Here is a 27,559-nt window from a genome sequence, read left to right on the forward strand (position 1 = left end):
AGCCATGCCATTGGGCAAAACAGTTTTAAATTATTATTTATGCAGTTGTGTTTGCAGCTGGTGTAAAGCACAGGACTGGTTTCACATGCCTCCAACAGAGCAGGGAGAGCACTCCTGAGCAAGGTTCTCCTGTTCCCTGGACTATGTGTGCTGTGGAAAGAGAGACGGCTGGGAAAGGATACAGGTTAGAGGGAATAGTTACAGTTTAGTTTAGGAATGCAGTCTTTCTATCTGATATTTTGGTGTTGTTTTGGCTTTTTGCCATTTTGATTAAATGATACTGTTTGTGTTATCATTAATCAAATGTTTTCCAGTAGTGTCTTGTGCCTGCTGAGTATTTTCTTTAGTAGTGGCTTTTTCTTCCTTTTTTTTGGGGGGGGAGGAGGAAGTGTGTATAAAGGGAAAGGAAGTCTTCAGTAATTCCTTCTTTCTCCCTAGGGCAAAATATAAAATGCAGTTTTATATGCAGTATTTTCTTTTTAAAACAATAGTGAAATAATATTTTAGTTTTCATTTAATTGTTAGTGCTGTGTGTTTCTCTTCAGAAAGCTTCCTTTGGTTAGAGAGTGTTTTGTTTCTTATTTTTAAATTTATTGTTGAATTTTCTTGTTGGGCAGAGACAAGATTACTGTTGATTCTTAATACTGTTTCTTCCTAAGGAATGTGGTGGTATTCTTCAGAGGCACAAAAGAAGTTTTTATGTGCCATACCTGCCTTTTAAGAAACTGGGTGAAGCAGAGGTTTTTCTACTTCTAGTCACACAATATTGATGTCTTCTGTTTTCAGTGCTGAAACCCCATCTTCTTTTTCTTTCTTCGAGAAGGCAGGAAGGGAGAAACTGGCACAGAGAGGCCATAAATTCACTTCAGAAGTCTTAGTGAGCAGCTGCTTTTAGAACCTGTAATGCTAATTGATGTTTGTTCTTATTTTGTGTGACCCATTTGTATATTTTTCTCCGTTTTTAAACTATAATGACATAAACTTCTTTCATTAGGAAAGTAGCTACTAAGGCTTAGTTTCTCCGGAATTAAAATAGGAACAGTGGTCCCTAAGCCACTTGTCCTCTACATATCTTTAAAGTTTTTGGAAATGTGGTTCTACCTTTGAGTTTCACTGAATCAAAAATAGTGGTCTTGAGTGTCAAATTTATGGATATTTTAAAGTAATGCCTGATGAAACATGAGGATTATACTTGGCTGACATGGTTAAGTTTTGCTTGCTTCCATCAGTTGTGCTTTGCAGTTGCTGTTCTTGAAGTGAACACTGTGGCATGTTTTCAGGAACACTTCTCATGGGTGAGAAGCATTTGAGTTCACAGAGTTTTGTCACTGCTGACCCCCAGAGATACATTGATACCAATATAAATGATTTGTTCTGTAAAAGGTTATGTTAGCCTGCATCTCTTTCTGAGGCTGTCCATCCAGTAGGTTATGTTTTTGTCTTGCTGTAATAAACAGATCCAACTGTGTTTACTGTGCATGCAAAACTCATGTGTGCTGCGTCTGGCATTACAAGGTGTGTCAAGGCTGATGAGTGTGCTCTGCAGACATGAAAAATGTGCCTTGCAAGTAGCCAGGGCTGGGTGTCTCCATGCCAGCCGGAGCCACTGCTTTATCTACATTGCCAGGCAAGGCTGTCAGGCTTGGCCCAAATGTTTCACAGTCACATCACTGCCAGTGCCCTAACCCTCCTCGGAGCACTGCCCTTCTCACTCTCTGAGCTGTCAAAAAGGGATGGTTCTGACTGACTGGATTTATTGCTGCTGTGTAGTTTTACTTTGGTAAAAATTTATTGCAGTCAGCCTCGCTACAAACCGCGCTCTGAAAATTCATTTGGTTATTCCTTAAGCGTGCTATGGGCAGTTTATTTATGTCTGTAGAACATCAAAAGTACCATTCAGTAGTAAAGATGCCAGTTTTACTAAAGAACTCTATGCTCTTCATTATTTTCAGTTTTAGTTTTCAGTTGAATAAGATCAAAAGCACAAGTAGGTTTGTCTCATAAAGTGTTTGACTCATAAACATGAAAAAGGCAAGAAATAGAAGTGTGGCAACTTAGATGGTAACCACTGTTACCATCTGCTTCTCGAATCTAACAGGCAGTCGTACCACTTAATATTATGTGCGTATAGCAAACATATAACCTTCATGGGGCTTTTCTGGTTTGGGTTTTGGTTTTTTAAGGAGTCTCTCATTTCAAATTATCTCTCAGTTATTTAATCTTCTGAGAAGGCGTTCTCATTACTTGTAGCTGTATGGCAGGACTGGTGCATTTTTGACATTGTGATGATGAAACTGCAACAGCAAACAAAGTTTTCTGTGTCTGTTCATGGCAGCTTTCAGAGCTAAAGGGAATCTGGAAACTATAAACAAATATTTTCAGTGTCTCAAGATGAAGCTTCCTGTTGCTTCTGTTAACAGTACTTAGGGATCTGAGGAGGCAAAACTCCTGCAGTTTTACTGACTTTGGTAAAAGTCTGAATTGAAATGTATTTGTGTGCAGCTGAGGTGGTGCTCAGAAGGAGTGCGTGTAAGGTAATGGTGTTAATTTTATGAGCTGAAATTATTTAGTACTTCTGACCATTGTGTTGTGTCAAATATCTCATACACACAGTCAACAGGCTTTTTGTGCCTTTGAGATGCTTCCATTTTTAAGAGATGGAAATGACCAGACGTGTTTCATGTTTCCAGTCAGCTGTGAGATACTGACCTCAGATAAACCTGATCACTTACTTCCACCTGGAATCTGTAAGACTGAAAGTGGGTGGAGATGTTGTCCTCTTCCATCCCATGGCATCTGACTCAGGGGTGATGAAGAAAACAGCTGCCAACTCTCCCTCTTCACGAGGAGAAGATCCTGGTGTGTCTAGTCTTTCTGGTAGCCCATGCTTCATGTTATAGCTGTTCTGTGGCTTTTCAGTTAGACTGTGCTTCCTTGGAATTAGCTGGTTTTGATGCAATATCTACATTTTCAGGTCTGCTGTGGCTGCTCCTGCTTTGGATAAAGTCAGCTTTGTTTTCTGGACTTTCATCTGTGCTTGTGGGTGGAATGGCAGTGCTGGCAGTTGTCTGCTGTCAGAAACAGCAGGTCGGGCCAAGCTGCAGGAGTGTCCTGACTGTGGAACCCAACGAGCTGTTTCTGCTTTCTTCTTGCAGATAATCATTGTAATCACACAACTCATATTAAATTTTGTAAAATTCAATGTGTTTATTATTGTGATTTTTAATAATTGATTTGAGGGAATATGAAATTTTCAACTTCTTTGGATTTTTTGTAGAGCAAGTTTTTCTCTGCGACTGCTGTTTTAGCTCTCAGCACCGTAGTTCCCAAGCTGGTGGTAATCTTTTCTCAGAGACAGTGTTGTTGGTAGTTAGGCTGCTGCCTGAATACTCCCACAGTGTTTTCCTTCCCACAGTCAGAAATCAAGGACATTGCTCCCTAATAAGCCTTTCTTTTGCTAGCTAACAAGTGAACGCAGTGACATGGGTCACTTATAAAATATCCTTGGTTCAATGCCATTTGTGGAATGAGAACTAAAAAAAAATTATAATTTTTTATAATGTGTGGAGTTTTTATTTATTTTTTATAATGGAGTGGAGCTGTAGGAAGTGCTTAGTCCTTAGCAAAAATCCCTCTTAAAAAAAAAAGGCAAAAACCATTGGTCAGTCACATGCATTTTGTTTGGCTCTAATTTGTGGTCTTTGCTGCTTTTCTGGATTTCTGGTTTTAAATAGAACATTATAAAAAAAGACATTGCTTTTCATCTGTATTTTATATTTAAAGTCTCTTTCTTTCTGCATGTAGATTTGTTTGTAAATGCATCATAAACAGACAGCCCAGAATGAAGAAAGCAAGCAGGAGTGCTGGCTCAGTGCCCAAAGTGCCTGGAGTAAATAAAGCTCAAACAAGTGAAAAAGCCAAACCAGAAAACGGCTCCTCAGTGTCTGCAGTAACAAAACTCTCCAAAACCGGGACATCGGCATCGCTTTTGAAGGTAATAACCAGTAGAACATTATGATTATTTGTATATTTTTTTACAATAAAGCTTTAAAAAGGGTAGAATTTCAGGGCTTGTCTTTAATGCAGCTTAGACTAGAGGTTGCATGGGTAGCTGGAGGGAATCTGGATAGCTACAGAGCACTGGGCAGGGTGACAGGATCTTGTGTGTCATTCCTGCTGTACTTTCATACTGCAGGATGAGATGGAGAGCAATGTGCTGTGCAGGACTTGGCTGTTCTACAAAAGGAGCAGAGTGGAAGTTGTGTTCTGACAAATGTTATTCGTTTGGTGTTATGCTTGAATGGTGTCAGTGGCTAATAGGATTTGATAAGAGTTATTTACTAATTCTGAAAAAATAACTAATGAAGTATCCACCATGAGAACTTTTTTATATCAGTGATCCATGTCAGGTCAGTGCAGCTGAATTCTTCTGACTGTTTTGGCCTTTGCTTTGTGTTGAAGTACTGCTTGAGCTGAATTTTCACAAGTTGATTCTTGCTCCCAGAACAAGTTCAAAGGTAGAGGTTTTCTCTTATAATAGCAAAACAAGGCAGTATATGTAGGAGCAAATGGCTTCCAACAAGCAACCAGACACACTGAGGTGTGCTGGTGTTTTCACCTGGGAGCAACCACATCTGGGTTGGATGGATGGAATGAGCCTGCCTGGTCTGCCTCCTTTCCATGGCATGGAGACGTGGCTGGATCTCCTTTTGCTCTCTGCAGCACAGTGTGCAGTGCTGTGCTGCTGCTGGCCTGGAACAAATGAACAGAGTAAGGAACAGGGTGTCCAGCTGGGACCTGAACCACTCTCACTAGCACACAGGAAGCCACAAAGGTTATTTAAGTAACTGGCAAATAAAGATCCAAAATTAAAGAAGTGTAAGAGTTGAGGTCTCTCTGTAATAGCTCTGCAGGATTATTGAAGTCAAAAGATGTGTTCCCTTTCTCTTCTTCCTTTTCTTTTATAGAAGAATGGTTGATACTTTTGCTGATGAACTTGCAAGCTGGTTTCAGGGAGGTTTTTTCCCAGTGCCCCTCCTTTCTTCCATCACCCAATGCATCTTGCAGTTTTCTTAGCTTTAAATAATCTTTTGATGCTTGTTGACACTACTTACTTTATATTTCTAGAAACCTCTCAAAGCAACTCAAGTCCTTTGTAGTTTACTTATCAAGTTTCTTATGTCATACCTCTCAGGGAGATAAAGGAAGAGGATGATCTAACACTTAACAGATTTGACCCAGTATGCTTTCACAATTTTACTTATATTAGTAACACTTCTGGCTATGTTTTGGTGTGGGATTAGAATTCATGACAGCAGCTTATGAGTTTGAGGCACAATGAAAATTTTCTCGATTGCTTCTCTTGAAGGCTTATCTCAGGTTTATGATCAACCAGGCTTACTCATACAGTTGGATGTCTTTTACTTGTTATGGTACTGTTGTGCCAACTGTGTGACTTAATGATAGTGATGAATCTTCTTTGAGTGTTCTGTACTTATATAACAAAGGTAGTTGTTTGTGGAGGTTTTTTTGTTTACTGGTAATGACAAATCATATAATTTCTGGCTTGAAAGAAGTATCAATAGAAGTTGCATGTTAAAAAATATTTTTAGTATAATTTTATGTTTGATACTGTTGATTAAACATTTGGCATATTGTTTTCCTCATAGGGTTTATAAGGTCTTCTCCTGATGAATTGGTGTGTGTTCTGAATTTCATTTAATATTCTTTGACAAAAAAATGGCTGACATTAAATAACTTGATTGCAATGCCTACTAATTTATTCAGCCCTCTGAGCTGGGTATTAAGTGAAGGCCCCTATTAAAGAGTAAAAATACAGTCCTGTAACAATCTTGGTTCAGTCAGTAATAATGTTGCAAAATGGAAAATTGTTTTGTAATTATAGCATCCTCTTTATGATATAACTGTCAGCCTGCTTTGGGTGGGCTTCTTTAACTGCACTGTTCCATACATTTGTCCTTTTTTGTGGAGTTTTCAAAATGTGTGGACAATGAGCACAGGAAGAAACTGTGGGACCCACCCTTCAGTACAGCTGAGCCTGTCCCAGAGTCTGTTCAGCTGCTTCCCAGCGCCCTTGGTTCCTTCTCTGTAGTTTTTGTCTCCCACTTTGCTCAGCACCCCACTCACATTATTACTACAGAAGTTTAACTGCCAGCCACTTTTAGTTTTTAATCTGTCAAAAAATACTCTACAAATAATGTATTCTTATTTTTAAGATCATTATTTTTTGACTTCTTTCACTAATGAGCTTGTGATCCTACTAACACTCCCAGTGTTAATTAGACAGCAGCTGTACTTCAGATGAATTGCAAAATTCAGTGTCCCTGAAAAGCCAGGACTTGGAGACCAATATTTGAATATTAAAAGTTACAGTGTGTTTTCAGTATTCATGTGTCTAGGCTTCTATTCTGTTTGCAAAATGCAGTAACTTAATTACAGATTGTTGTGAAGTTTGATGTTGAAAAACTCAAATGCAGCAACAACAACCATCAAAGAAAGTCTTAGGTAGGAATAATTATATATATATAAAGGGATTTGAATGAGATGCAGTAAATAGGATATACATGTTGAGAAACTAAGATGAAATGAATTGTATAGGTCATTATTCAAGTTTCGTTGCACTGAAAGAAAGTGGTGAGAGGAAAACAGAATATGAATTGTATAATTATAAAGCGGATTTTTATACAGAAAATCAAAATAGGTCTGGATGCACATTTCTAATTATGAGATTTTCTAATTTTTCATATTTTAATGAATAGGAGTTTTAATGCTAAGCAGGATGGCACAGTTCTTAGCAAATGGGGAAAAGTTGTTTTATTTATTTATACACCATTGCTTTTGTTTCTATTAAAAAGCTATGCTACAAAAATACTTTGATTTTAAAAGTTCTGAATGTTTGCCATTGTGGAACATTAAGAGAGCTGCTGGTTTGTAATTTTTCCAAAGCTTTGCTAAATAGTTTTCTTTGCCAAGAATATAATGTTACAGCTTTGAGAAACTGTTTACTAATTGGCTGCAGAGGAGGCAGTGCCTTCCAACCTAGACCAGAATTAGTTTATGGGTAAGTCAGAAGAAGAATGGCTGTCTTAAATTCCTTTGTTCAGCAAGGACTGCAGATGACTAATGTCTGAACATGTGGATTTTACTTAATGATCTTTTTTCTTCAAGCTGAGTCATATCTTGACCTATTTGGCTTGATAACGTGTACTTGTACTCTAAGTGTCTAAAGGCTTAATCTCATTTCCCTGCTCTTTCAGCAGGGTAAAAATGCTGACAGCTCACAGTCTGTTTGAACTAACACGTTTGCAGGCAGGTGGGCAGATCCAGCAGCAAAGCAGAAAGTCACTGTTCAGTGCCTGTTTGTAATACCTTGATTTAAGCAATAATTGCACAGAGTTGCAAATCTCACCCTGTACACCCATGCCCACAAAATTAATTTAAATTAGAGACAAAATCTAGTTAGTTCACAGGTAAACCAGGATTGTTGTACATCAGTAGTTTATGCTCGCTTGAGCTGGATGGGCTTTATGGCTTTTGTAGCCCTCTGACATTTTTGCTTTCTTATTTATATTTCCTTTGCCTGGGCCTGTTTGCCTGGCTGTGTGACATGGCAGATCAAGGAGCTGGTCTGACTCCTGGGAGGAAGGAGCCCTTGGAAAAGCCTTGTTTACACAGTAAACAACAAAGGCATTTTCATTACAGAAAAGCCAGCTTTACATGCACATCAGACTAGATCCTTGGAGTGATGTGTTCTCTTCCAGCCTTTTATAAACCTTCTCAGAAGGCTACACTGTTTCTGACATGATTCAATAAAAACATTCTTGTCCTAGAGGATTTTACCCTTACAAATAGATGTTTCTATCTGTAAATTTTCTGTATTTCTGTCAATTGCATGCAGAGCAAATATATTTGCCTCCCAAAGCTCCCTTTTGTTTTGCAGCTGCTCTTCCTTAAATTGCACTGATCCCATCTATGCTCTTTCCACAGTCCTGTGATCAGTGTTCCTAACTGTTCTGGAATTGGCACTTGCAAAGACAGACTGTAGAAAATAGAGTGACATGCAACTGTTTTTTTTAAATTAAGCAAGTGTACCTTTATTCTGAATGTATAGAATTGTAATGTCTGCAATATAGTTTTTAACATGGATGTGTGTGTGAGCTGGAAGTTACAAACTTGCAGACATGATGGAAAGCAACTGGTTAAAGCACTACCTTTTAGCTGGGATGTTGGAGGAGAGTTCAAATGTGTTATCCAGCTGAATAATATAGTTGCTCAAGGAATGCTGCTAGCACAGCTGTTTTCTTTTAATATTTTTTTTTGCTTATATAATGGGAAAAATGTTGAGCATATTTTTATTTTCTCCATTTGAAAAATTGCATTTTAAAGAGTATAAAGTCTGCCAATTAATGCTTAAGGGCTTAGTATTTCTAAATTTTGCTTCATTCTGAAAGATGTATTCTCTGTTTGGGAGTCTGGTTGTTGAGAATCCTGTGCTTGTTGCCTTGTCACATTCCAGGCAGTTTTTGTGGCTAACAGTAGTTTCAGGAGCAATCATGAGGTTAGACAAAAAGTCCATCAAACAAATACCCCATCTCTTCAAATTGCCTAGAAAAGTGCTTGAAAGGAAGGCAAGGATATATGGTGAGGGTGGCTTTTACCCTGCCTCTCTCCTAGTTTCTAGTGATCTGTAGCTTAGTATTTTGAGCTAGAAATTGTATTTTGCTAAAGTTGGATTGATTTTTGTTCTTTGATTTGAGCTTTTTGTTGTGAATATGTCCACCAGAAAACACTTGATCATATTCAATTGAAGGCTATTGTACTAACTTCCTGGTATTTGGTGGTTTAATTATATAAGAATTGCCTTCATTTTTATGCATAAATAAACTTTCAGTTAAAATTGAGAAGTTTTATGCTATGATGTGCTACTGTACTTTAATTGATTTTTTTAAAAATTATTTTTCTCCTTGGTACTGAAAGATTAAGAATTTTTGGGGCAGAGAGAAGACTCAGTTTCAACACTCATATGTAAGAGTTAAAGTTCCATTTCAGTTTACTGACTGCACAGGGCAGTGCACTTACACTTTTCAGCATTCTTGCATAGGCACATGACTTGTCCAATACATACTTTTTAAAGTGAAGGAATCTTTAACAGTTGAAATGTTGGCTATGCAGACTTCTGGGCCAGCTGTCTTAAAGCTGCTTCTTTCCTTTCTTTCAGACTAAGAGTAACGATGACCTCTTAGCAGGGATGGCTGGTGGCAGTGGTGTGACGATGACCAACGGTGTCAAGGCCAAGAAGAACTCTTGTGTATCAACAGCATCTTCAGCTCCAGGGACAGCCATGAACAGTCTGGAAAACAAACCCAAAACTATTGCAGGTAAATGGATATATTGATTCTTAAAGGTGGAAGTTGGAGGGCTTTATACTCCCATTTAATGTATTGAGGATCCAGGTTGCCTACTGAAGTGCTCAGTAACACCATGGTCAAATCCCACACCTTATGGACTCCTTTCCCGCTTTTAATAATGTAATTGCTTTTTTGGAGGGTATTCCTTTTAGTTTTTTCAGTACTGACAATGCAACTATTATATAAAATGAAATAATATAATTAATTTAGAGAATCACAGATTTTTCTAAAATTCTGTTAAAAAAATTCATGACACAAGCACTAAATCTCTAAGATGACTTGTTTCAGTGAACATTTTGGACATTTTGTATTGCTTTATAGAAATAAAGTAAGAGGGCTTTCAGAAACTGTTCAGAAAAGTGAAATCATTTAGTGTGTTGTTGATATGGATTTAAATAGGTCTTGTCTTCCATTGCTGTGTTTTGGATTCAGTAATGCTTGCAAAGCTGTAAAGCATCTGGAAATAAAGGAGTAATAATCTATCTTCATTTTTATGCAATGAGATGAAAATAGAGAGAACAGAAAATGCTGAATGTTGGGTTAATGCTTAATTCAGATATTTTCTGTGAAATGTATTTAGCAGTGTGATTCAGAAAATCAGCCACTGTGTTGCTGGTACAAAGCACACAGCCTTCTGTGAGAGATACTGATTTTAAATTCACTTTCCTCTTTCAAAAAACGTACAGGTACAAGTTCCACAGCTAAGCGTAGCACTTCGTCTGGAAATAAAGAGTCAAGCTCTTCTAGAGAGAGGATCCGGGATCGTTCTCGTTTGAGCCAGAGCAAGAAGCTGCCTCTGGCAGGACAGGGGCCCAGTGACACGGTGCTGGCAAAGCGCTCCCGCTCCCGAACCAACCCAGAATCCGATATCCGCATGAGCAAGTCCAAGTCAGACAATCAGATCAGTGACAAAGCTGCGCTGGAAGCAAAGGTGAACGATCTTCTGACATTAGCAAAAACGAAAGATGTGGAAATCTTGCATCTGAGAAATGAATTAAGGGACATGCGTGCTCAGCTGGGACTCAACGAAGATCACCTTGAGGGGGATGAAAAATCTGAAGAGAAAGAAGCCATTGTTGTCCATCAGCCAACTGATGTTGAGTCTACACTGCTCCAGTTACAGGAACAAAACACTGCCATCCGAGAAGAGCTCAACCAGCTGAAGAATGAGAATCGAATGTTAAAGGACAGACTAAATGCTTTGGGCTTTTCTTTGGAACAAAGGCTGGACAACTCTGAAAAGCTCTTCGGCTATCAGTCTTTGAGTCCGGAGATTACAGCTGGCAACCACAGCGATGGTGGGGGCACTCTGACATCTTCAGTGGAAGGTTCTGCTCCTGGATCAATGGAAGACTTGTTAAGTCAGGATGAAAACACTCTCATGGACAACCAACACAGTAACTCCATGGATAATTTAGACAGTGAGTGCAGTGAAGTTTATCAGCCACTGACATCAAGCGATGATGCCTTAGATGCTCCGTCATCTTCGGAATCTGAAGGAGTACCAAGTATAGAAAGATCTAGGAAGGGAAGCAGTGGCAATGCAAGTGAAGTATCTGTAGCTTGTCTGACAGAACGGATACATCAGATGGAAGAGAATCAACACAGTACAGCTGAAGAGCTCCAAGCCACGCTTCAAGAGCTTGCAGACCTGCAACAAATAACACAAGAGCTGAACAGCGAGAATGAAAGACTCGGAGAGGAAAAAGTAATTCTAATGGAGTCTTTATGCCAGCAGAGTGACAAACTGGAACACTTCAGCCGTCAGATTGAGTATTTCCGGTCCCTTTTGGATGAACACCATATTTCCTATGTAATTGATGAAGACATGAAGAGTGGGCGCTACATGGAGCTGGAGCAGCGTTACATGGAGCTGGCGGAGAACGCTCGCTTCGAGCGGGAGCAGCTGCTGGGCGTTCAGCAGCACTTGAGCAACACTTTGAAGATGGCAGAGCAAGACAACAAGGAGGCCCAGGAAATGATAGGGGCATTAAAAGAAAGGAATCACCACATGGAACGGATTATTGAGTCAGAGCAGAAGAGCAAAACAGCTCTGGCATCTACCTTAGAGGAGTACAAAGCCACAGTAGCCAGTGACCAGATTGAGATGAACAGGCTGAAAGCTCAGCTAGAGCATGAAAAGCAGAGAGTGGCCGAGTTGTATTCCATACACAACTCTGGAGATAAATCAGATATACAAGACCTGCTGGAGAGTGTCAGGCTGGATAAGGAAAAAGCAGAGACCTTGGCCAGTGGCCTGCAGGAAGAGCTGGCACACACCCGCAACGATGCCAATCGATTGCAAGATGCCATTGCTAAGGTACAGCTTAAAATACCATTGTATTCTAACATCCCATGTACACAATGACCTATTGGCCTCTGTAGTTCTTTCAGAAGTAAAAGATTAATTATGAGGTTAATTGGATTGCAATAGTGTTAAGACTGATTACTTTCTCTTGACTTTTGTTATGGAAATGATGTCAGCATTTGAAAAAAATGCATGGGTATGTTGAGCTACAGGGTGACTGTTGTGTTACTTTTTAAAAATATTTAAACTCCACAACTTATTTCAATGGCCAAACTTAAACAGTATATAAGATACTGTACTAATTCAGTGATTAAATTGCACACCTTCTGCAAGATTTTATGTGCTGATTAGGTTTTGGATCAAAATGTTTATTTCCAGTTATTTTCCAGTTTTGACCCAAATATTTCTAATTTATGCAGTAGCTATGTCTACTAAAAGTATTTACCATAATTTAATATAAAAGCAAGAGTCACATAATTTATTTAATAACTCTACATATGCATTTAAAGGTATATCTTTCTGAAGAGACAAATTATTCCAAATTTAATGTCTGAATTATGTATTAGCTAGAAATCAACATATTAATCATGATCACAAGCTCGTTAGAATCAACCTTAATTTGGGGTGAAAAATATACTAAAATTATTTTAATAATTAAAGTTGGAGAATGCTATTAAAATAAAAACCACTGATACAGATGACTTAAAAGCAGGGTATTTTATCTATTAAGCTTGCTGCCTGCCAGCATTGCCCACCCTAAGCCACAACCTAATTTCTCTTGTTTTGTTGGCACCCTATTTTTGCTGTTGGGTTAATGTTCCTGTGCCTCTGATCCCAGCCTGTTACTTGTGTTACAGTTTTGTGAGGCAGGATAAAAAAACCTCTTCCCTGCTCCTGAAAGGGAGAAGTCAACCCCTCCCCTCCCCTTTTTTTTGGTTTGTTTTCAGTTTAATAATTTGACAGACTCCTCTGAGAACTCTTTCAACTCACTAACACACCTCACACACAAATGTGACACATTCTTAAGGAAATCACTCATCACACAGGTCCAGCAAGCACTAAAATTGATGCACAAGAGACTGGGCTTTTTCTCTTTTGGCAAGAGAAAGGAAGGGTAAAGAGTTTCCCCCCCACCCCCCTTCCCTTTTCTGTGGCAGCTGGATGTTAAATTGGATTAGCTGCTCTTGAAACCTCAGCCTTGGTGCAATGGTGGTGTTGCCTCACTTGCATGCAGGGCACTGCTCTTAGAGTAGCTGGGAATGCTCATATATCCAGGCTGGGAATAAAAGAAGTTTAAGTTTGGCCCAGGAAAAGAGTTGCACTAGAACAATGTATAGCCGAAGGCTCACGTTTCTCCTGTATTTTTCTGGTTGCAGAAATAGATTGTAAGTGTGGTAGTTACAAAACTAAAAGTATGTTTAATATGCAACTGAGATACATTCTTCTACAGGTCGAAGATGAATATCGAGTGTTCCAAGAAGAAGCCAAGAAGCAAATTGAGGATCTCAATGTGACTCTAGAAAAGCTTCGGACAGAATTAGATGAAAAAGAGACTGAAAGGAGTGACATGAAAGAAACCATCTTTGAGTTGGAGGATGAAGTAGAGCAGCACCGTGCTGTGAAGCTTCATGACAATCTTATCATATCTGATTTGGAGAGTAAGTATTATACATTTCTCTTGAGAGAAAGGATCATTTAAGAAAAGCTCAAGTAGAACACTAATATTGAAAATATTTTCACTTGTCTTTTGTATGTCTGATTTCAAGTCAGACTAGGTTTTGCAGAATCCTTACACACTAGGGGAAGGAAAAAAATCAAGTTGTCTTAGATTTTCCAGACCCACTTAGTAGTTGGTGTGGGAATAAAAACCTTGGAATAGAGAACAAATATGAAATCTGCTAATACTGTTTTCAAGTTGTTCTTCAAATTACTAAAACATGTAGTAGAAAGCATATTTACTGTGTACCTGTCTAGCTCTCTGTGCCTTCGTTCCCTCTCTGATCCTGGAGACCTGCTCAGACATTCCTACCACGGGCTGGAATTCTGCAATTAGTCTCCATCTAAATAAGAACGTGGGCAGCTCTTCCCTGGCAAGCTGTATTTGCACAGTGCTACTTAGAGAATTCAAATATCTGTTAGTTAATCTTTCATGTTATTCAAAGATGAAACAAGATAGCAAAAAAGCCAAAGCATGATTCCTTCTAACAGCCAGGGAAGTATTCATAGAAAGGGTTTTAAATTGGTCTGCTATCAAGAAAAGTTACTGTCTTAAGCAAGCTAAATTTTTTATTCAAGCTCAGTATCTTCAGACATGGCTGAGAGTGTTGTTTCCCTAAGTAACCCTTCTTTATCTTGAAAGGCAATCACTGCTTCTCTTTACAAAATAGTTTTAAGTTTTTCTTCTGAATTTTTTTCCCCTTTCTGTGCTAAAAGACAGTAATTTTGGAGCAAAGACTCAAAAAGGTTGAACAGTTTTCCATTTTTTGTTTTGTTTTTTCCATTAACTGAAATACACTCATGCAGGGAACAGCACTGTAGTCAAGTAGATATTTAGGAATCTGCCTAGCAATACCTGATTACAAGGCAGCTCTGAATTTTAGATACTTCTGCTTTGTGGGTACAAACCAGCTGTCAGATATTTAATTTTGACTGGTAAAAATTCAGGCAGACAAACTTCTGCCAGGGGAGAAATTCTCAACAAAAATTGCAACAGTCTTTGTTATTCATTGGTCTTGAAATAGTTTGGAAAATTCATCTGGACCAGCCAGTGTCCTGACGTGATCCTTTGGGGGAAGCAAGCTCTTGTTTTAGTTATATGCTGGAAGGAGAGTGGCATCTAGTGGCAGTAAGAAAGGATGGCACCCGAAGAATTGTATAAACTTTAAAAAGTGTGTTTTTTTCTGACAACTTGAAAACTGTTGATTGTGGGTTCATAGTTAAACCTCTTACAGGAGTTTTTTTCGTGGTAGTCTCTAAGTACTGACAGCATAGAACACCGTGAAAACTCTGGGACTTAGAGGTAGTGCATACAACATTTAGAAAAATCTAAACAAAATGGAAAATTATAACTCAAAGATTTTACTGAAGACAGACTTTACACTTAGAAGAAAGATGCTTCACAGATGAAGTGGTGAATGTTCATTCAGTTTAATGATTAATCAACACAAATAGTAATGTAGGAATGGGAAACACTCCAAGCACTGGTACTTAGGGCATGCCTCACTATATGGGCTTTTCAAACACCAAAAGCAGGCACAAGCAGTGGAATGTTTTTCACAGTAATCTGGTACTGAGCTGTCACATTTTAGCTGTTAATGCCTGCCTGCAGAAACAGGGTCTCTTTGATGTGTGCAGCAGGATGCAAATTGCATTGATGAAAACCACACAGTGTGTTCCTGACATCCATCCAGATGTGGTGAGAGCTGCAGTCACTGCAGCTGAGCTCCTTGCTGCTGGGATGAGGAGTTTTAGTGTTTAAAGGGACTTAGGGGAAACCTAATGAGGAGCAGCTGAGGGCACTTGGTTTGTTCAGCCTGGAGGAGACTGAGAGGAGACATCGTGGTGGTCTTCAACCCCTGCTCTCTGTGACTGGTGACAGGACTTGAGGAACTGGCTGGAGCTATGTCAGGGGAGGTTTAGGTGGGATACTAGGAAAAGGTTCTTCACCCAGAGGGTGGCTTAGGCACTGGAACAGGATCCCCATGACAGTGGTCATGGCCCCAAGGCTGCCGGAGCTCAAGGAGTATTTGGACAATGCTGTCAGGCACAGGGTGGGATTGTTGGGGTGACCTGTGCAGGGCCAGGATTTGGACTCGATGATCCTGATAGATCCCTTCCAACTGAGGATATTCTACAATTCTACTGTATGTAAAAAGTCTTAAGGAATATTAAAATAATCTGTACATTTATATCCTCCCTGCTGTGCTGAGCTGGAACAGGCAGTGGGGAAGGAAGGACAGTGGGGAAGGCTGACACTGCACTAGATGGCGCGTTCCCTCTGGGTTTCACTTCTGACTCCCAAAAACTTGCAGTAGTTAGGTAGCCCAGCTGTCACATTAGTCATCCACAGTAACTAGGGGGGAAACAGAAACCTATAATTCTCCCAAGCAGTTAATAAGAGTTTGTGGGGAAATTTTTTCCAGAAAAGTTTGACTCCTGATGTGCAGAAAATGTGTATTTGTAGGTTAGCTTCTCAGAGTTTCTTCTGAAGCACAAAAATAATCATTGCTTGTTCTCTTGGCACAGGTGCACATAGATTCTCTTAGTCTGTAACTACGTAAGTCAGTAAATTTTTAGGACAAGGGTAGGTGAGCTAGAAGGTGGATATATTTAATGTTCAATGAATTGTTCTTTTATGGAGCTGACAGTGTTAGTTTTAATTCTGCTATATCTCAATTGAAAAGGATCTTGACAGCAGTTACGAAATGAAATGTTTACACTACCATATTTAGGCCTTTTCTAACAGTGTTGGAAAAGTCAATAGGATGTTAATTTTTTTGTACTTTTTTTTTTTACATTTTTAGTACTTTTTTTTTTTTTTTGGCTAATGGCAGACCCTTAAAAAGTCACCTTTCTTGTTGTATAGACGTGTTATCTGACATAATGAGCTCAAAAGCAAGATTGACCTACAAGTTGCCTGAGCTTTGGTATTTGTACCCTGTCCCTTCTCCTTACAGAAGGAAGCTGTAGTTCTTACACTACCCTGTGTTTTTGTGATTGTGCTGGGATAGCCATTTTTATGCTAAAGAATCAAAATGCTCTCCCAGTATAAGGCATGCCTGTGTAACCAGTACAAAAACTGTGAGAGTGTCCATTGTGGAATAGCCTGTGTCAGAATTACTTGATTCAGTGTCCCTTCCCAGGTATTGTCATGTAATTTTTTCTGAAACTACTGCACATGTCTGAATGTTGTTAGTATTTTTTCCCTTATTTTTACCCCAGAAACTATTGAAATTAAATAACTGAATGTTGATACTCATTTTTATTTCATAGTGATAAATTCTAACTGCTAGTTATAATTAGTAAAAATTGCAGAAACAGAGCATTGTTTTCTCTGGTAGCCTTACAAAACTCTTCCTCCCACCCCCAGCCCTAGTTGTAAAGGTTTTCTTTACCATTTGTAGTCTGCATGTCCCATAATGTTTTTTTTTCTGCCTCTTAGGTAGAGGCAAGACCTTGTCAAACTGTGGCTTAAATCTATATCATTTTGTGAAATACAGATGTAATTGAATCCTGCAGTAAAACATGAGCTTGCTGATTTGCCATTTTTGATTATCCTATTCATTCATCAGAAGAGTCTCCTTGTTGTTCATTTACCCTAATGTGTAGTTAGTTTTTCTTTTATCTCAGTCTTTATTGTCTATGATCCTTAAAAAAAGGAGACTGGATAATGGTAGAAATACCTGCCCTACCATACTGAAAATTCGGGCACATGGAGGTGAAAAGGGTTTGTGTTAGAGAAGAATGTGGAGTTTGCAAGGATGCAGAAAGGAAAAATGCCACATGGCAGCCTCTACCTATTCTGACTACTTGAATTTTCAGGCTGTAGTTGGTGAAAGAGGTGAAATCATTTATGTTAGTCCTAATTTCTCACTGCATTTCAAATTCAATTGCAATTTGGTGGGGGGTATTTTTAATCTCCTTGGTTGACTGGGGAGGAGAGAGAGGACTGTTTCCAACAACTGCTGTAAACTGCTCTGTATTATTTATGGTACCTGCAGAATATTCAGACCATTGTGTTTTACTTCAAAGCATAAATGCACTAAAATTTAATGGTGCGTTTCATAACTCACAGAAGCTCAAAACAATGGCACTACACAAGCTTTAACTGCGGGTGCATTTATGGTTTGTGGTTATTTTTAGATAGCTTGCTTTTAGTAATACTGCAAATTTTGTTTTTAAAAACATTTTTTTCTTTGAACTGTTTTAAAAGTGAAAATGAACATTGACTTGATTTGTTCCAAAATGCATTTAAAGGAAAAGGTAGAGGGGAGCAAGTTTTATAACTTTGGCCTAAAGCTGGCCTCCTGGTTCTGAATTTAGCTCAGACTAATTGTGTATAAAGAGACAAGCTAAAAATTGGAGGGCTTTGCTAAAGTATCATAGTGGCATTAGATTTGAGTGGCCCACCCTGTAGGCTTATCTTCAAAGCTTAAAGATCAGCTGGGTGCAACTTAAAATGGGTAGTCTTACAAGGAGGAGATAAATACAGAAATATCTGTCTATTTTTAATGTTCCAACTTTCCCAAGTTTGAAAGGTTATTATGTTTTCAGGCCAGCTGAGATTTATATGATTGTTGTAAAGAAATTAACTGTGACTTAAAAAGTCTCTGTACTTGGGGCTGTTGAGGAAGGTTTTGTGTATTGAACAGCCTAAATGTGTTAGGCACCTTCAGTCATGTTGTGGAAAGAACATTGCTAATACACAGGAAAAATATTTATTTCCAGCAGGTGTTGGGATAATGAACCTGAACAAAAAAATGCATTTAGTCCGTTTATACATAATTTTTACAGTTTTTACAGTCTAGGATGCTATAGAAGTAAAACATCCTAGACTCCAAGGATCAGTGAAGTGACACAGCGATTAGAAATTTACGCTGTGTTCTGCTTCATTAGTTGCTAAGTTTTAAGAATGGAGGAATCAATTACATTGTCCTTGTGTATTGAATAAAGTCACAAATGAATAATAATTGCAGTAGCCAGTCTGTCAGACGCCACACAGGAGCTGCTGGTGATCGGGCTGTGAACTCTTTTGTGTCGCTGCTGACAGATTTAGGGGACCATCTCTCTCATAACACGAGCTCACAGACTGTTTGGCCTTTTGCTGTAAATATAATTTGCTTTGACCTCAAATAGTAGCTTGATAGACAAGAATGTCAGATTCTTGGGGACGTGAGTGCAGTTTTATCCCTGTGGAAGACACGGCTGCGAGTGTTATGTCAGCTGCTTTGTGACAGGAATTAAACTGTGAATCAAAAGGATCCATGTAGCTGCAGCTTATGTTTGAGGAGGGAAAACCCCCAGACATCCATGTTTTTAGGATCCTTTCATGTTAAATTGCCTACCTTGTCTACTTGCTCTTCGTTATTGCTTTGTCATTTTAGTATTATGATTTGGGATTTATATAAGAATTCAGTTTGCTTATGCTGCTGCCCTTACCAGAGACAGAGCAGTGTGTACCTATTAACACCCTCTGGCAAATTATTCCTGCTCATGCTATGTTTCTTCAGATGTCTTTGGTTATAAAAATGTCTTCTCTGAGTAAGTCTTCAAAAACATTTGCAGGTCTTTTCAGTTACTCATTTTTAAGTAAATAAATCCCTGACTAAGATTTTACAGGGAATTTAACTTTTTTTTCCAGATACAGTTAAAAAACTTCAGGATCAAAAGCATGACATGGAAAGAGAGATCAAGAATCTTCACAGGAGACTCCGGGTAGGTAAAAAATGAGAAAGTCAATAAATTGTAAGCTTAGAATGTCCTAAAACCAGCATATGAAACTGTGAAAAGACAATATCATTAGATACAATGCCAATAAAATAATTATTTCTGAAAGACAGACATCATGGGAATACATTTACTAACCTACAGACACTAAGCAATGCTAAAAATTTCTCAGTGTGACAAAGATAGAATGTTTGGCTTATGAGAAGATGTTCCTGTGTATTTTGATGTGGTGCTTAATATTAAGTATTTTTCTCCTCCACTTTGAATTTTTTTTGTCTCCAGAAAAGAAATTCATGACCTTCAAAATCTAGTTATTTTCATCAAAACCTCTTCAATTTAACTTGTGAGTTAGGTTATGCCTAACACTGGACAAGCACCTCTGTCATTCCTGTAAATAGTTTCCTTTAACAGCATCGGAAAACTATGAATAATATGGATAACTTTCATTTTTAACCTCCAAATTGATGTTTCCAGGAGGAGTCAGCAGAATGGCGTCAGTTCCAGGCAGACCTGCAGACTGCAGTGGTTATAGCCAATGATATCAAGTCAGAAGCCCAGGAGGAGATCGGGGACCTGAAGCGCAGATTGCACGAAGCGCAGGAGAAAAATGAGAAGCTCACTAAGGAGCTGGAGGAGATAAAGTCACGCAAGTATGCAAATGACAACAGGGATATATGGTCTCTTTTGCAGGGGAGGTGAAGTTTTGGAAATCCAGTTTCTTAATTATTGAGGCTCCAGAGGTTTGTAAATCCTCTCACTGTGAGGATCCATATTTCTGCAAGCTGCTTTATGCTGCTTTCCGTGGTCAAAATAGGTACACTTACAACGGCAATATTTGTTCCTTAATACTGTATACTTAATCCAGCCAGGGTTTTACTAAACCAGTTTGGAGTGGAGGATTTTTCCAGTTTAACAGCTAAAAATTATTTCACTTCCCACCATGTGAAAAACAAGCAGTGTTGGCTTTTCTGTACCATCATTAATATTTCTCATTAGCAGCCAAGGCTTTTGGTGTGGTTAAGAACACAGCTGGGTTTTTACCTGAGAAGAAATCTTCATCTAGTTCTGCATTTAATTATACTGTTTTCTTTCCACTGATAATTAAAGGTACTTTCTATATAAAAACAAAAATAATCCAAATTGTGATGTATTGTGGCTTGAATTAGGTGCTTTAGATATTTAGACCCTGAGTTATATATGTCTTTCAGAAGGATGGGAGTCCTCAAATAGGAACATGTTGATCAGCACCATTTGAGTCCTGACTGCATTGTCTCTAGGGGTCAGATATGTATATAGCTTACAGTAATGATGCTTGTGTTGTGTATATATATATAAAACAATTGTTTTCTGCATGGATGGGAATTTGGTAACTTACATTTATCTCAGCATCTAGTAGGGAAAGATGTGTACCAGAAATATATTCTTACCTCGTTAATATTAAATTGTTTTCCATTTATTCAGGTGGAAAAAAATCTCCCCTCTGAGATGATTATTTTCATGTGGAATGGTGAAGTCCTTAAGTCTCAATTTTTTCCATCTGTGTGTGTGAGATAGGAGCAGGAATTAAGCCTTATTTCAAATACTGATTTTAAAGACTTTTTTTACCAGGTGCTGAGCTCTGTTGCTGACAAATAGTAAGAATTTACAGTGATAATTTGGGTTGATAACCTACTTGAGAATTACAGTGGAAAGAAAACTAGGTTAATGTAATGACCCATTTGGACTATAGATTTTAATTCAGCTTCAATTTGTGTTGATTTTTTTAAGACTTGGCATGTTAAAATGTTTTTTAAATACCCTACCTGAGTAGCACATTGCGTTTAGGCAGGAAGAAGAACGTGGTCGAGTATACAATTACATGAATGCAGTAGAGAGAGATTTGGCAGCTCTGAGACAAGGAATGGGCCTGAGTCGCAGATCCTCCACCTCCTCAGAGCCAACTCCCACTGTGAAAACGCTCATCAAGTCCTTTGACAGTGCCTCCTCCCAAGGTGAGTCCAGCAGGCAGAGCAGCAGCTGCACCAGGCTGAACCCTCTGCACGTGTCCCGTGGTCATCTCTGGTGGCTCAGCTAACTCAAACTGCTTTATCCTGTCATGACCCCCAAGTGATGGCTGAAACAAACCAACCCAAACTGGATTGCAGAACAGATTGTTCACTGCAGTTAAATGCAAGCATCCCTTTTTTTGTCTTGTCTTTATTTTTCTCTTTGCTGTCGCATTGCCAGTGACTCATATGCTGGATGCTTTGATTCAGTGCTCCTGTATATTAGAAATACATAAACACATATGACACACATAATTATAGCTGGGAGCACAGCTGATTTCAGCCTGATTATTAAAATGTGAACTTAATGTACCAAATTAAGCATTTTAAAAGCCAGGTAATAGCTAGAGCTGAGTTTATTTCTTTTAATAACTTGTATCTTACAGCTCTGATCACAATTAAAAGTAAGATCCAGCCAGTATCACCTATTGAAAGATATAGGAGATATTTTCTAAAATTAAAGGAGTCTCACTTTTGAGACAATGGACTTTAATTTGATTCTGATTGTGGGAAGAAGTAGTGTTCTTCTCTATAGGTGACCAAAATAAGGGGTCCAAGTAATTATTCTGAAATGAGAAACACTTAAGTTTCACATTTAACTGCATATGAGACCTTGAATGGATTAAAATATTTCTCTTGCCAGGTCTTCGCGTTTTGACTTTCGTGTCCAACAGAGTTACCCTAAGTCTCATGTAAAAAGGTTTGGTCTGAAGCAAACTAAGTTAGCAGAGACAGTACAGTGCTGTGCCCAGCAAAGCTGGTTTTCACTGCTTAAAACAAAAACATTTAAGATACAGAACCATATTTGTTATTTAACCAGTCTGTAAATGCTTCTATTTCCATGCTTTTTTCATAGGTATTTAGAGTTTTTTAGTTTTCTAGAGTTAATTTAGAAGTTTTTTTTTTAGTGTGTTACTGGAGAAAGCTGCTTTCTTGCCAGAGTTAGTTTAGTTAAATGATAAATTCCCTTCTTTGGAATGTTTAATTTCAAGCTAATATCTGCCTTCTACCTCAGCATTCATGTCCAGCTAATCATGTTGTTAAATCATCAGATCACTGATTCACCAATTTAGATTTTTTCTTTTTTCATACATTTCTAAAAATGTTACTTGTTCAATCCCAAAATTTAAGGTATATAATAATCTAGTGCTCCTGGACTTTGATTAGAAACTAGAAAGGAGAAGCAGGTGATATAGTTAATCTTTCTTGTATTACTGGCAGAGCCAGGAGCCTGCTGTTATCTCCTTAATTGTCTGAAGATCAGAGAACTAGTAATGCCATGATTTACATCTGCCAAGGTAATAGTATCCTGCACCTTAGCCTTGTCCACCCCCAGCAAACTCAGGCTTTTACCATGGATGATAGAAAGACAGCAAATGAAGGTAATTGCAGGGGAGTAAATGTGTAGGCATACTTTGAAATGACTTTTCAGTCAATTGCTAATTGAAATTCTGAGAGTGTGATCTGGTAGAACTAGTAATGTAAAGTACAAGGTGAGGGTTGGCTTTAGCAGTCTCCTGTTGCACTGCAGAACAGTGTCATGCTCACCATGGCTTCTTTTCCATGTTCCTCCTAGTTCCAAGCCCTGCTGCTGCCACAATTCCTCGCACTCCCCTGAGCCCAAGTCCCATGAAAACTCCCCCAGCTGCTGCTGTATCCCCAATGCAGGTGGGTGTTTATGACTGCACTTAATCCTTCTCTGTGAAGAAGATTGTGTGGAACTACAGGTGGTAACATACAAATATCAGCTGACTTGCTGGGGAAATAATGATAAAATGTTGCCTTAATTAAGTAATTACTAAACTGTTCAGTCTAACAAGTCTTTCACTGAGAACCACGTTGGAAATTTGGAAGTCTTGTTAAATATTCACAACCATTGCTATTCCTGTGCTATTAAAAAGCATGAGATGAAGGCTTTATTTGCATTCCTTGGTTTTAGAGTTGCTGTTTGTCAGTTCTTAGTCCTGTGCCTGGCAGGGAAACAGCAGTAATCCCCTTTGGCAGTGGACTAAGGTCTGTGCAGAATCTGTCAGCAGTCATCAGTGCAATGTATTGTTCAATGCAGGCCTGAGAGAGAGGATTGAAATAATTGCAAATTTCTGATCTTTGTTCATTTTGCACTGACAGAGTTTGACCAGTGGGTGATGGTGCTGTGTGTTTTGTGCTGTCCTCTCTGAAGCTTTGTCCCTTTACCAGCTGCTGCAGCAGCCTTGGTGCACTGAGATGGCATTGTCAGGACTCTCATGTTCAGCTTTGTAGATCTTTGCTGGTTTTATTATCTCACTTGCTGTATGAAGTGACATTTTGGCAGAAGCCAACAATTTTAAAGACAAAGCAGATGGGACCAGATTCATAAAGAAAAATCAAAGTATGTACATTGTTTTACTCCTTTAATATCCATAAATTCTCCTGTTGCTTCATATCTTCAAGATATTGCTATCCAAAAGCTCCAAAACTGGATTTTCACTGTGGGCCACTGTGTAATGATTTGGTAATACCTCCTCCCTGCCTGAACTGAGGACTCTACAGCCATATTATCTTTTTGTCCTCAAGGAACAATACCTGGAACAGACTGACTATTCTCCTGTTCTCAGACTAGTGCAGCTTTTATTCATTTAAGGGTGAATTTTGTGAAACAAATAGATAGCCTTAAAGCAAAGAGAAAGAATTTAATGGTTTTTTGCGAGAGCTTCTGCTACTTCTTGTGGTTCAGTCACTCTTGACAGCAGTTTTCTAAATTAGTTAAATGTGACGAGTTCGCTGACAGATGCTTTGTTCCTATTGATCTGTCTTTATATTTCTGTTTATTTCTGCACTCTTGTAGGAGGAGGCAGACTTAATGTCATGTTCCAAAGGGCTGAACCAGACCTTTGGCAGACAGAAGACTTCTTGGTGAAGCCTAAGGCTTATCTCACTTTATTTACCTGTAAATTAACCATGAACCAAAGTAATCTCTTAGAATACTGCAAAGCTGCTCAGGTTTACGGCTCTTGTTTGATGTTCTTGATCTGCAAGAATTACTTGAATTTTGAATTCAACTTCTGTTGTAGACCCAAGTCATTAACAGCTGGATACTCATTAGTGGGAAACATTGTCTGAAAAACAAAGGGGAGGGTGTGTAAATGAAAACAGCTTCTATTGTCTTTCTGAAGATAGGTGGTTTTCTTCAAAGTGCTTGTAATTATCCAGAAGGCAATTGGGTTTCATGACCTCAGTTATGTGAATATTTTCTGCTCAAGAGAGAAGGGAGTTGTTTTCCTTATTTTCATATTGCTGCCTCATTTTCTACTGTTGTGTTCTATGTAATTTTTTAAAACATTTTTGTTGTTTGTGCTCTCTTGCAATTGAAAAGCACAATTTTAATGAGTAATCACAATGTGAGCTGACCCACCTTATAGAAGTCATCTATGGTTTAAGGCCTTTGAGAAAAGTTGGATGTCTTGGGTGTTGCAGTGCTTATTATCATTAATCTTGGTTGCTTTTAAATGCAGTCACAGAGGAAGTATTTACAGGGGCATCTACTGAGAAACTGGCACAGTGTTGATACTTCCATAAGCTGGATTGGTTGCAGAAAACATTGTCCAAGTACAGATCCATCAACCATGTGCTTTGTCTTTGGACTGTGTAAGGAATTTCCTCAGTCTTGAAGAGCTGTTGTTTGCTTTTTTGTTTTTCCTTATAGCTGTGTGTGTATGTATAATGAGATAGATTCTTGCATATATTTTGCAACTCAAAACAAACAAAAACCCTTTCTGGCTTCAGGTCCAAGCCTGCAATGGAACATAACTGTGTTTTACTGTGTCTCTTAGCAGTACTGCAGAACAATTTAGGAAGAGAGGTATGAAGAGAATGCTCTTCAGAATGTGAAAGCAGCCCTGTTGGGATAGCCCAAAGCTTAGCTGGTCTGGTATCCCACTGGGAGTGACCAAAGCAGATGCCTTGGGAGGAATATAAGGACAGGGCAGTATATCTGCTGCTTTCCCTGGGTACTTTCTTTTTCTGCTTTGTAGCTGGAGGACTTTCTGAAACAGACGTGGTTTCACATTTACAGGTTACCATTGAATGTCCTCGTTTGCTTTGAGAATATAAACTTCCAGGGTCAAAGCAATTCAGTGTCAAAGACTTCCTATACCTTAACTAGTCAATATGTGAAAAACTGTGTTTGTTCTGCAATTGCCACGTGTAGGTGCACTGGCATGGAGTGCACAGTGATTGGGAAGAGGTACCTGGATAGTGGTGATGGTCATGTTTCCTTCCATAGCTGGAAACAGACACAAGGATGACGAGTCAGAAGCCAAATATTTGGAGTTGAAGTGATTAGTTCATCCTGCCACAGTTCTATTTCAAGTTTAAAGCATCTCCCAGATACCTGTGCAGGGCTACATAGATGAAGGCAGGTGAAAACAGATAAAGGTCAGTTGTTCCTCTGGTTTGCAGTGCATCAGTCACTGTGTTCCTGCTGGCAGCTGTGAGACATGGAATAAGGAACTAAGCAGTGCAAGAGAGCCCTGCAAGGGAGCAAAGCAACAGGAGCAAAGACACAACCAGTTTGTTTTATTGCAAAGAGACAGGACCAATATGCAGCAAGTTATCAGCTGAGTGATGCAGCCACTTTCTGACAATGTCCATAAAGGATGTTTGTTTTTAAGGGATAAAGATAGATGGTTATCCAGCTCTGTATTTCTTTTTTTATTTATAAATATTTTAAAATATTTATATTTATAAATATTTTCATATTTATTTTATGTATCTGTGTTTCTTGGCTCTGTACTCCCCTGCCTCTGTAGTTCCAGTCCCAAAGCTGATCAAAATTAAATATTTTTATTTTATTTTATTTTAGCTTCATTATCTCATTTTAGCTGTTTCCTGGTGTGGGGAGATGAGTGAAACAACTCACTTTGGTTCTTGTCCTTTAGTTAGGAAATATTTGGGGGTTTTTGAAGTAGGTGATGTAAGTCTGAAATACCAGCTCTTGAGGGAAGTTGTTGTGGGCATTTCAGTGCATGGCTCATAGTCACTTTCACCTGCACATTTAAAGGTATAATCTTTGTCATGTATGGGCAGCACTGCATACATGAAGTGAAGCACTAGATATATGAAATTCTTCAAGCTGTACATTGGCAGTTGTTCTCTCCATTTGATTTCTAGCATAACTCTTAGTTTGACTCTAGCTTATGAATAAGTGGCCCTGTAATCCTGCCTGTGCTGTGGGATGCTGTAAACTATACACTGTTAACTTGTTTTAATCAGAATTCTGGATTTGTCTGTCTTGCCTACATAATTTGGCATGAGAAACACCTGACCTTTAGTATTTTATGAAGACAAGACTCATTTAACCTTGGGCCAGATGGAGGCCTGAGAGAGTTTTCAGGATAAACACATTAGTGGATTGATTATGATTAAGTATTGGAATCTAATAGAAAGGACAGGGTGAATAAAGAATGAACTATAATTTGCAATGGGCTCTTTGAAATGATTAATTTGAAATAATTGTGGGTGATCCTCCATGAGTCTTCAGCAACTGAATCTGTTTCAGTAACTATAAGGGTAATTATTGCTTTGTACTCTTCACTGTGTGAGACTAGAATGCTTATTTTAGTCCTATTCAGTGCTTACTGAATTGTGTGTACAAGTCTTAACACAGCTGTGATCATGTGCTTGCTGAAAGCCATATATTGCTAAATATTTATATAAAACTTGAAAACAAAATGCTAAATTCATAGCTCTTTAGAGGAGAATGAGAATTGAAGTGACCTGAGAAGGCAAAAAAAAAAAAAAAAATTGTGTTTTACTACATCTTCAGCAAATAATAAAATATGTCCTTCCATTTGTTCCCAGAGCATCTCAGTTAAATATGTGGGAACAAAAGCTCTTGACATTCTGAATAAACCCCATTTTTTCAGTAGTGTTTTTCATAGCAAAGACTACTTTGGGTCACTGTACCCATGACACCATTCTCCCAACTTTCCAGGAAGAGACACAAAGCTCTAAAGGCTTATGTTAATAACACAAATCATGCACTAAAATCTTGGCTTTCTATAGGGGGATCTGTTGGTTTAAATAAACGCATTGAGTTTAACCAGGACAGGTTTGTTCAAACAAAATATAAATTAAGTTGAGAATTAATGCAAAAACTGCAAGAGCATTCACAGCCTTAATTTTTAGCATTGGTTTGAGGAACAGGTCTCAGTTTAAAGAAATAAATGTTACAGGATCAAGGCACAGTCAGATTGGCAAAAGTAAAGGTTTTCAATGTAAAGAAGGAAAAAATTTCAAAGGTTCCTTTATTTTTGTAGTTTCTTAAAATTAGTAATAATGTCATATGTGAATTT

The 27,559-nt window shown here is 38.5% G+C and overlaps 1 protein-coding gene across 2 annotated transcripts in view; it reads left to right on the forward strand.

The window, feature by feature from the left end:
• SPECC1L (sperm antigen with calponin homology and coiled-coil domains 1 like) overlaps positions 1-27,559 on the forward strand; it is a 73,810-nt gene that overhangs the window by 20,749 nt on the left and 25,502 nt on the right. For both annotated transcript variants that reach the window (XM_088064903.1, XM_014253873.2), the window contains exons 2-9: positions 3,805-3,994; positions 9,239-9,398; positions 10,115-11,748; positions 13,187-13,394; positions 19,097-19,170; positions 19,657-19,832; positions 21,007-21,173; positions 22,804-22,895. In XM_088064903.1, coding sequence (XP_087921029.1) covers positions 3,805-3,994; positions 9,239-9,398; positions 10,115-11,748; positions 13,187-13,394; positions 19,097-19,170; positions 19,657-19,832; positions 21,007-21,173; positions 22,804-22,895 — 2,701 coding nt within the window. The remainder of the gene's footprint in view (positions 1-3,804; positions 3,995-9,238; positions 9,399-10,114; positions 11,749-13,186; positions 13,395-19,096; positions 19,171-19,656; positions 19,833-21,006; positions 21,174-22,803; positions 22,896-27,559) is intronic.

Source organism: Pseudopodoces humilis, chromosome 20 (assembly GCF_049639895.1).
Source record: "Pseudopodoces humilis isolate 2021_Gansu_Grassland_sample_001 chromosome 20, ASM4963989v1, whole genome shotgun sequence".
In the NCBI taxonomy this organism is placed as follows: Eukaryota; Metazoa; Chordata; class Aves; order Passeriformes; family Paridae; genus Pseudopodoces; species Pseudopodoces humilis.